This window comes from Vitis vinifera, chromosome 12 (assembly GCF_030704535.1).
Source record: "Vitis vinifera cultivar Pinot Noir 40024 chromosome 12, ASM3070453v1".
Taxonomy (NCBI): Eukaryota; Viridiplantae; Streptophyta; class Magnoliopsida; order Vitales; family Vitaceae; genus Vitis; species Vitis vinifera.
This window is the reverse complement of record NC_081816.1, coordinates 2,318,199-2,329,171: the sequence shown is the minus strand read 5'-3', so window position 1 is coordinate 2,329,171 and position 10,973 is coordinate 2,318,199. Positions and strand designations below refer to the sequence as shown.

The window sequence follows — 10,973 nt, the reverse complement described above, 5'->3', positions numbered from 1 at the left end:
ATCTTAATATGAAAACATCAAAGGCATTCCCAGAACCACAACTTGATTGGTTTAGCCATCCCCATCCTTCTTCCCCCTTAGACTTCTGCAGTATCACTAAGTGTATAACAATTATAAGATTAGCCATGAAAAGATCACCATTGTCACTGATTTCTTTGAAGAGAAAGTTGGGTGGGAAAATCTCTGGTATATTTCCTTCCACTGGCACAGGGCTTGATGCCAAAAAAGAATTTGTTGGTTTGTACCTTGATCAATGACACTGATGTGAAATTTTAATTTGCTTTATGCTTTCTCTTATCACCAAAATTCCAGATGGCATAAAAAAATCTCCATCTAGGACATACAAATCATACCCTAGAAACTGCCACCACAAGAACAATCCTACAGAGAGGTTTATTTGCATGCTTCTATATCCTTCATATCTGGAAAAGCAGGACTTGGATCATTATTTTTTACTTACCATGGTTATGATGAAGCATTTGGCCTTTCCAGGAAGGACTGACTTTAGAAAAGGACTCCCTGATTTCATAGCTTCAGATATAGTTTTTTTTTTTCCTTCTTATGCCGCTTCCATTATTTTCTGGTAACAGGACCGTTTGATAGTCAAACAAAACCTTAGCCACCCAATCACTGAAATTTCAGAAAATACTTTTTTCACCAAAGATCCACTGTTAGGTTCCTGGAAATTATACTAGACTTCAAGGATGAGTTTGATACGTGGGAATAGGAATGGAAATAGGATAGAAATGGAGGGGAGTCGTAATATTATATAAAAAAGAGAAGTCAAAATCCTAGTAAACATAGGATTTGATTTTCCTAACAATGATTTTTTTATTCCTATTTTCATTCTAAAAAATAATCCAAATGTATGAATGAATAGGAGATGAAATTGATTTCCTATTCCCATTTTCTATTCCAGCATTCCAAGCATGACTTGATGGTCAATATTTTACAATATTCAGGTTCCTCTTACAGATTCAAGAGGGGCCAGCATGAAGGTCTTTCTTGGGAAACCACATTTACTCATCTTCACTAGAGTTGTTCACTTAAAATCAGAAATAATAAGTACCCTGTTGCATTCAAAGCACAGGTATGAATTAATTCAGAACCGTAAAGAAAAAACAGCACCAACATCACACAAGTACTACAAGAAGTTCTTACAGAGAAACAAATAAAAAGATTCATCTTGTTCCTTTTCTGAATGGTTTCTGTGACAGGGAAAAATCAGAAGAAAATCATGTTATTTTAAATCAAATAGATAAAATTAATCCCATCAATTTCGAGGGCATTGTAATCTACAATTACCAATAATCACCACAAGAACATCTCCCATTTTTGAAATGATGAAACCTACTAGAATCTCGCACAATGATCTCTCTGTTTGATATCTCTGATATGTACTTAATAGCAACATGACAATCACTGCAGACACGCAAGTTCTTAATCACCCTTATTGGAGTACCAACAGGAGTGTAGAGAAGAGCAAAAGCAATTGCCAACTTTTCACTATGGTGCACCAAGCTGTATTCCTTGTCCTCAACATCCATGTCATGCAAAACAGAATCAATATCAGGCACATATCCACGCTTTTTCATCTCTGAAGTCAATTCTCTTAAATAAGAAGCAATCTCCACTGATTTTGGATGAGATTTATCCCCCATGCAGAATTGATGTATCTGGTTCTTCACCTCCAACCAGCTTATACCTGGTTCCTTCTTCAACTTCCTATCTCTCATGGCTTTTCTCACATCTGAAACATCATCCCACCTTTTATCAGAAGCATGGATGTTTGAAAGTAGCACATAAGGAACTGGATCCCGGGGATCAAGCCTAAAAACTTCTTCAGAAATCCTTCTTGCCATCTCTGTCTTCTTGTGGATTTTACATGCAGATAACAAAGTTTTCCATGTAATAACATCTGCTTTAACCGGCATAGATCTTATCAAAGCCTCTGCTTCCTCCACACTTCCATACCGTCCTAGTAGATCAACCATACATGTATAGTGTTCTAGTCTAGGTTTCACTCCATACTTTTCAACCATCAAATCAAAGAACTTGATCCCTTTCTCTTTCAATCCACAGTGACTACAAGCATAAAGCAAGCTCAAGAATGTAACATCATTTGCCTCTAATTTTTCTTGCTCCATCTGATTAAACAAGTCAATGGCCTCCACTCCTCGCCCATGAAACCCATAAGCAGCAATCATCGAGCTCCAACAAACAACATCTCCATTTTCACATTCCAAGAAAACCTTCAATGAATATTCCAAACACCCACATCTCGAATACATGCTAATTAACGAACTAATCACTGAGACTATCAAACTCGCCCCAGCTTTAATTACTTCAGCATGGATCTGCTGGCCTTGTCCAAGAGTGGCCAATTCTGAACATGAACTGATTACACTCACAAATGTTATCTTATCCGGTCTAAAGCCTGCCATTTTCATCATATTATACTGATCCAAAACTTCCTCAGGATATCCATTTTGAGCTCTTCCCGCAATAAGCGTGTTCCAAGCAACCACATTTTGACTTGGCATTGCTCTAATTAGTCTTTCTCCCTCCCCCAAACTTCCGCATTTCATATACATATGAGCCAAGGAACTCACAACAACCAAATTAAACTCAAACCCACATTTCCTCACATAACCATGAACCTGCCGGCCCGCAACCAGTGCTCTCAACCCCGCACAACCCCGAAGAACACTCCCCAACGCAAACTCATCGGGTAAAAAACCCAACTCATTCATCCTCGAAAACAAACCCAAACCCTCCTCATTGAACTCGAACTGTATCAAACCTGCAACCATGGCATTCCACGTAGCAACATTTCTTTCAGGCATTTCATCAAACATCTTCCGGGCAGTCACCCAATCACCGCTCCTAAAATAGCCATTAATCAAAATGTTACAAGACATGATATTCTTCCTGGGCATAACGCCAAACAATGTGATTGCAGTGTCTAATTGTCCGCATTTGGAGTAGAGGTTGAGGAGGTGATTGGAAATGAACTTGTCTGAGGAACACCCAGACGTGATTATCAAGGAATGGAGCTGTTTTCCTAGCGATAGTGAATTTTCTGAAATGCATGATTGGAGGAGGTGTGAGAAGAGAGATGGCTCCGACCATATATGAGAGCTGAATCTGTCAAAAGCTTGTTTGAGGTGGCCTTTGGAGCAGAGGTTGGTGAACTCGGCTGTCAGTTCAGAGCCAGAGGAAGGGTTTGTAGAGAAATGGCGCCTAGTGAGAGGCCTAAGGCAATACTTACCCATACAATTTGGGATGCCACATCAATTATTTAAACAAACACTATATGGGCGTTATGTTGGAGTCCTTGGTATCCTGGCAGGAGGATGACGCCAGGGGTGGTTTATCTGTGTTGTGTAAAGTGCTTGGTCCACTTTATGTGCCATATTTTAAACAAATTAGCCTTTCACCAACCTTTCTATCCTTACCTGTGCTTAATTTATGTCATACTTTCGACAAATGAGGGTGTGTTTGATAGTGATTTTAGGAAATATTTTTACATTTTTTTACACTTTAGTGATAAAAATTTTCAAGTATTAGAAATATTATAAACGTTTTTTAAAATCATTATCAAACAGACTCTTAACCTTTTTAGAAACTTTCTATATTTACACACTACCTAATTTATACAATATTTTAAAACTATATTTGATTCCCGCAAAATACTAATTAAAGAGGAAAAAATATTAAGGAAAACGGTTTTCTCATTTAATTTTATTATTAAAAATAAGGAAAAAAAATCAAATATAATAAAAATTAATTAAAAATTTATATATTTTAAAATTATTTAATTTTTATATAATAAAGAAAAATAAGTGAAATGAGTACGAAGAATTATATAGAAAAAACTTATTGATTTTAAATCTATTTTTTTACTTGTTTTCGTTTTTCTTTCTTTATATTTTTCCTTTTTTTCCTTCACATTTTCTTTCAAAAGTTACGGAATCAAACATAACCTAAACAAATTAGCATTTCTTAAGCCTTTCTATAATTATCTATGCCATTTTAAGTTGATCATGCATTAAGATGAATGAAAGTTGAAACAACCTAATATACAAACAACGTTGCATTGAAGTATTTTAATATTTGCTTCCAATTAGCTGATCATGTAAGAAAGAACCAACTAACAGTGACCTTCCTATGGCTATGATGAAGGCAAGAGACAACCATTTTTACAACTGTGTGATTGCTGTGGCAGGAGATGTTGTCAACTCTTCAATGCCTAAACTTAAGCTTGAAGATTTTAACTTCTGCTGGGGATTAATGACCTATTTGAGTTTACATCTGAACGGCTGGGAAAGCCGAACCGAAAACTTTCTCAATTCAAGAAGACTCAGTATCTATTTGAGCTTATAGCATTTCTAACTCAAATTAAGTTCCAAGATTTAGATTATGGGCCTTTTGGCATTCATGAATTCAAATTCGTAAGCATTCCTACTTACATATTTAGAAGAAAAAGATTACAGATATTATACACTGAACAATTAAAAGATGTATGGCCAAGTGTAAATGACATTTGCGGTATGATTTTCACTATTTATACAGTGACTGGAGATGGTACTGAAGCAGGGACACGATTTTCTGCAGGAATCTCAACAAACTCTGAGAGGATTGCCCGGAACTCATCCCCAGTCATTGTTTCTTTCTCAAGGAGAACTTCAACAATCTTGTCAATGGCCTCACGGTTGTTTCTTATGTGGGTCAATGCAATCTCATATGCATCATCTGAAATCCTCTTCACAGCAGTATCAATGTCTTCTGCAAGCTTTTCAGACATTGAATTCCTTGCCATCATTCTCATGATGACATCAGCACTCTGAGCCGAGGTGTCCATAAGCGACCATGGGCCGATGTCAGACATCCCAAATGTGGTCACCATCTGCAAACGAATTTATTAAACCCGTCAAATTCAGTTAAATTTGTCCAAATAATAGGTGAGGGAAATTGTTATTTGTTAAGCAATTAGTTAAAAGAGCAAGCTAGGAATTTATGGATGTTGGAAAAGGCTGTTGCAAGCAATGTTATAAATCAGAATAGAACTCTGAAATTTCAATTCATTTCTGCTCCAGGCAATTGAAATTTCTAAGATCTTAAATCTTTTGTTTTGAGATTTTGGGATTATGGTGGTACTGTGTTTTGTATATGTTGAGAATAGAAACTGACAATGACATTTGCAGTTTAAATGTTACCAGCTGGAAGCAGATGGAGGAACTGTTTATTACCTGTTTGGCCAAACCAGTGATCTGCTGCAAATCACCAGCAGCACCTGTTGTCACCTCAGGCTCACCAAAGATCACTTCTTCAGCAGCTCTGCCACCGAGTCCGCCAACAATTCTTGCAAAGAGTTGCTGCTTTGAGATCAGGGTAGGGTCATCAGAAGGAATGAACCATGTAAGACCCCGTGCTTGACCACGAGGGATCAGGGTGACTTTCTGAACGGCATCGTGTCCTGGGGTCAAAGTTCTGCAAGAAAAGGAATCAAAGAAAAGAGTTCATAAGTTCTTTGACAATGAATTTAGTTGTAAACTGTACATATGATTATAGGCATAAAACACATGGAGAAGACAGATAAAAGCATCTAACAAAAAGGATATTCATTAAGTCCCTAAGATAGAGATGAAAATGGTAAATTTCAAGTTCATAACCAAACTAGTTAAATTTCTGCCATCAGGATGTTCATAGAAAAATGAGTACATAGGAACATTTTCTGGCACAGTGTGTGCATAAAAGGAATACAAAGACAAATCATGGGAAACATGAGAATAAATTGCTGCAGAAACAAGGTGAGACTCGAGATAGTATTTTGAATAGGTTGAGTATGATCCAAGACCAAAACAAAAGGTTGGACAGGCACATGTACCCACATGTTATCAAACCAGAGAGGTTTTTAGAATCTTTTGTAGGGTCTGTTTTAACTATTTTTGTGCTTAGACCCTGAATATCACTAACACATCAATGCTACTGTTTTACCTAACAACTTTAGCAAGTTGTGTCCACAAATGCATGGTACAAATCAAAGTTGAAAAAAATGTGGTGAAGTGAAACCTAAGTACCTACAATGATCAAACCTTGGTTTAAGAGAGATTTATATATATATATATATATATATATATATATATAGAGAGAGAGAGAGAGAGAGAGAGAGAGAGAGATAAAATTTTGTCCCTATTCGAACCTGAACCTGAAACCTCCCACAAACCCTCCCCAACCCTTGTTTGGGGAGCTTTCCAAACACAAAAAGCAACGTCTAAGGATGTTGGCAAAAATCTCCAAACATGATCCCACAGAGTCCAAAGGTTTTATCCATGTTTTAGAAAAGTAGGAGACTCCTTTTGCTCAATAACAATGCAAAATTAGATTTGCATTTAATAAAATTTTTAAAAAGGTCAAAATAAACCTCATTTTTCACAAAACTATTTTTCAAATAAAATTCCTGAGCACAAAACAACAACATAAAATAACACTTCTGCATCTGATTCTTCTACTTAACAACACAAGTTAAAGATATTCCAAACAGCTGCATAGCACATCAACTATCCCTCAGGAAAAAAATGCCTGGTCATCAAATCACATTGACAATAAGGTTGGATCAAGTGTTGTGAAAAGCAATTTTCAAGGTATAACCTGAAAAATTAGTTTTGAAGTAAAACTGCTGGCCTTATCAAGAAGGATATCAACATGGCGAATGTCCAGAATAAGAAACATGGCAGGATATTTTCACTTACCCACATATGGCATGACCAACTTCATGGTAAGCCACCAGACTCTTGCTCTTTCCATCTGTCATAACTGTTCCTTCCATTCCAGCCACAATCCTATCAATTGAATCATCAATCTCTTTAGATGTGATTGCTGTCTTCCCACGACGACCAGCCAATATAGCTGCTTCATTTAGGAGGTTTGCAAGATCTGCTCCACTAAAACCTGGAGTTCTCATGGCTATTACATCAAGAGACACATCTCCATCAAACTTCTTATTACCAGCATGAACCTTTAAGATCTCTGTCCTTCCCCGTATATCAGGAACATCAACAGTTACCTGCTCCAAAGCTTTAACGTAAGTATTTCCCACTTATAATAAAAGATAAGGCAAAAAACAATATATTCTCTATGCTTACCTGTCTGTCAAATCGTCCAGGCCTCAATAAGGCAGAGTCAAGAATGTCTGCCCTGTTAGTGGCTGCAATAACAATTATACCAGTGTTTCCTTCAAAACCATCCATTTCAGTCAAAAGCTGGTTAAGTGTTTGTTCCCTTTCATCATTTCCTCCTCCAATTCCAGTTCCTCTTTGGCGCCCAACAGCATCAATTTCATCAACAAATACAATGCAGGGAGCATTCTCCTTGGCCTTCTTGAAAAGATCACGCACTCTAGATGCACCAACACCAACAAACATCTCAACAAACTCAGAACCTGAGATAGAGAAAAATGGAACACCTGCTTCACCAGCAATTGCCTTCGCTAGCAGAGTCTTCCCAGTTCCTGGCGGGCCAACAAGAAGAACACCTTTAGGGATGCGAGCTCCAACTGCAGTGAATCTCTCGGGCTTTTTCAGAAACTCCACTACTTCCATGAAATCTTGTTTTGCTTCATCTACCCCAGCAACATCATCAAAAGTTACACCTGTGTTTGGCTCCATTTGGAACTTGGCTTTTGATTGACCAAAGGCAAGGGGGAAGCCAGGCCCACCAGGGCCACCCATTCCTCCAGATGAACGCCTTGAGAGAAGGAAAAGGCCTCCAATTAAGATTAGTGGGAAAGCAAGGTTGCCAATCAAGTTGAATAACAGAGAACCTGAGTCCTCTTGAGCATTGTGTGCAGCAAAGTCAATGTTCTTTTCTCTGAATTTCTGAAGGAGCTCCTGGCTGAGTCCTGGGAGTTGCACACGAACTCGCTGCACCCGGTTACCCAACTCAGGAGAAACGGCTTCAACAATAGCTATGGTTCCATTCTCAAACAAATCTACTTTTTTTACCCTATCCTTGTCCAGATACTCCAAAAATCTAGAATATGACATCCTTGATGAGGAAACCCCTTGCTCCTCCGCATAAGCTTTTCCATTACCAAGTAAGGCAGGTACCCCAAGCCCCGCATTTCCAAGCAAAAACTTGAGAAAGCCTCTCCTTCCCTCATGCTGTCTCTGGTCCAAAGATGCTTTTACAAAAACTGCTTTGGACACTTTACCCAATGATGGAAAGCTTGAGGATGGCAAAAGATGCCTACCATGGAATTCCTTGCTCAAACCTGGTTTAGTAATGCAGGTGGATAGACCATTTCCCACAAGGCAAGCTGATGATGCTGCCATCTGTAGTATAGTGCTGATTTACTTGTAGAACAAGATGGAAGCACTGAAAAATAAAATGTGTTAGAAGTGAATATGAAAATAAAATATATGTAGAACAAATCTCTAAAACCAGTTCCAAAATTTTAACAACACTCATGCAATGGTGACAAAGAAGACAAAAGGCATGGAAACCACTCCTAAAAGAATCTACAAAAATGAAATTTCCAAACTTCTATATCCAAACAAATAAGCAGCTTATAAGTGAACTAGTAACTGGTAGACAAGGAACTCTGCATCTCAATGAAAAAAAAAAAAAATGTATAATTACCTCAGGAAACACACTTCGATGAATTTTTATCATTTTTTTTTATCAGTAAATGAGAATAGTATTAAAAGCACCAAAAAGGACACACCAAAGTACACACGATGTATACAGCAGCTGCCAAAAAGCACCAAAAAAAGGAAGAGTCTCTCAAACTGAACCCAACCAATTAATGAAATTAACTATGGACATCAATCTTTCACCTATAAACAGTTTGGTCCAAGTTACACAAAAACAAGAATTTCAACCTTCGGACATAGAGTTCCACATTCTCAAAAGATCTTTTGTTTCTCTCTTTTGATGAAATTTTTATCATAATAACAGAAGAAGAGATATCCAAAATGGCAAAATGCAATTAGAACAAAATTAAAAGAATGATACCAAATTTCCATCTATATTTTTATTAATCAAGCAAAATTTTCCACATAAAGTGATGCCAATATAGAATTAGCTTAGAACCAAAAATAAAAAGAGAGAGAGAGAAAAAAAGAAAAATGTCAAGAACATATTATATGCCCTCTATTTGGCTAACCAGTGAACAAAGGAAACAAAAAAAGGTCACAAACTTTCTTCTGTTTAGTTTTTAAAAGAACCAAAAATTCAACTCTTGTTTTTGGCAGAAATTAAACTCAACCATATTAATGCAAAAGTACCACTGAAGCCTGTATTTTCATTTCTTCAGGAGCTGATATCAGGCAAACTATAAGGTACCAGTTTCTTTTATATTTTTTACTCCTCTGCTTTCTCAGCAACCAAATAGAGCTAAAATATAGAAATAAACTGCATGTACCCATTTAAAAGAACAAACTCCATTTTATCCAAGTCCAAAATTCAAAGCTCAAAAACCCAGAAAATCATAAGAGCAAAAAATTATAGATTTCAAAAGAAAATCAAAATCAACAATCCATGGTTCCACACAATTATAGTCTAAAATACACGAACCTACAGGCATCAACTCCCATTACTCCAAAATCTTCATCGCCCCAAAATTATCAATATCAACACAATTAAAGAAAAAAATTGCAAAAACACACACATACATACCCCACTCTAGGGTTTATGTTTCTTTTCCTCTGAACCCACGAATAAACAAATTTAAACACAATTCCAACAGAAACCCATCAACAAAACATCATCATAAAAATGAAACTGAACCAAATTAATGAACTGGGCAAATGAGAGCAGCCATAAAAATCGCCAACCAAGACATCACTGGTAACATTTCATTATAATTCCTCTCGTAAAAGAACAATGACCCATTAGAATATGGAAGAGCAGGCGAAGAGGGTGTACCTACGAGCAGAGGATTGTGATAGAATGAATAGAGAAAGAAGCTGGGAGAGGTGGAGCAACTGAAGACGGGAGAGCTGTGCGGGGCGTTAGCTGTATTTTTAGAGGGAGTGGATGTGGTTTTAGGATGGCGTACGTGGCCTTCTTGCAATGGTCAGCTGCTGTACCACTACCTTTAACTTAGATATTTTTTTCTTAGGGACTTCGAATGATTTTGATGGCGTGTTTAGCAGGTTTTCCTGGCTCTGTTTGTTTGGACGGAATTTATTTTTTTTCAAAATACGTTTAGAAAAGGTAATCGTTCAACTTACAAGTCTTTTAATTATGTTGTGAAATATAACGGCGGTATTTATTTTCAAAAAATAGTTTTGAAAAATAGTTTTGAAAAATAGTTTATAAAAATTATTTAAAAAAAATATTATTTACTATTTTACAAAATAAAAGTTTCTAAATGTAACTTACTTTTAACTTATTTTTAATGATTTAAAATATATTTTTAAAATAATTTTTATATTTGATATTTTATTTTTAATTGCTTTTTATATTTATGTGATTATTTTTAAAATAATTTTCAAAAATTAAAGGAAAACAATTTTTAAAAAAAATTATTAAGATTATATTTTTTGTTTTTAAGGATAAAAAATTAAATTTTTTTTTTTTAATTATTAAACATATTTTTTATTTTTTTTATTTTAGAGAAAAAACTAATAGCCAAATAAAATTTAAATAATTTAATATATATATATATATATATATATATATAATAATATAAAAAATAAAATTAAGATATATATAAAATAAGATTTAAAATAATAAAATCCAAAGTAAATTAATATATATATATATATATATATATATATATATATATATTCCCATGAAAAAACCATTTCTCACCATTGGAAATTACCTCCCTCTTCTTCCAAAGACAACATTGATTCTTCTTCCTTGTTAAATTAAATAAAATTTTAAAACTTTAAGTATTTTTATTAAAAAAAGAATTCAAGAATTTAAAAAGGAGTTTAATATTTAAGGGAGGAAACTATATT

The 10,973-nt window shown here is 35.5% G+C and overlaps 2 protein-coding genes across 3 annotated transcripts; both read right to left on the bottom strand.

Annotated features, from left to right (window-relative positions):
• Positions 1–1,055: 1,055 nt before the first annotated feature.
• LOC100252357 (pentatricopeptide repeat-containing protein At2g41080) lies at positions 1,056–3,403 on the bottom strand. The gene has a single exon (XM_002277458.4). It carries the CDS (start codon positions 3,273–3,275, stop codon positions 1,302–1,304), a length of 1,974 nt encoding a protein of 657 aa, XP_002277494.1. The 5' UTR covers positions 3,276–3,403; the 3' UTR covers positions 1,056–1,301.
• A 985-nt stretch (positions 3,404–4,388) lies between these two features.
• Positions 4,389–10,128, bottom strand: LOC100250511 (ATP-dependent zinc metalloprotease FTSH 2, chloroplastic). 2 transcript variants are annotated; one of them, XM_002282071.5, is made up of 5 exons: positions 9,931–10,128; positions 7,149–8,379; positions 6,756–7,069; positions 5,253–5,493; positions 4,389–4,909 (listed from the first exon to the last, which is right to left on the bottom strand). In XM_002282071.5, the coding sequence occupies exons 2-5, from the start codon at positions 8,334–8,336 to the stop codon at positions 4,568–4,570; spliced, it is 2,085 nt and encodes a 694-aa protein (XP_002282107.1). In that variant the 5' UTR covers positions 8,337–8,379; positions 9,931–10,128; the 3' UTR covers positions 4,389–4,567. The 2 variants fall into 2 exon arrangements, with proteins under 2 accessions (XP_002282107.1, XP_019079229.1); XM_019223684.2 differs by having other exon boundaries at positions 9,935–10,071.
• Between the last annotated feature and the right edge of the window lie 845 nt (positions 10,129–10,973).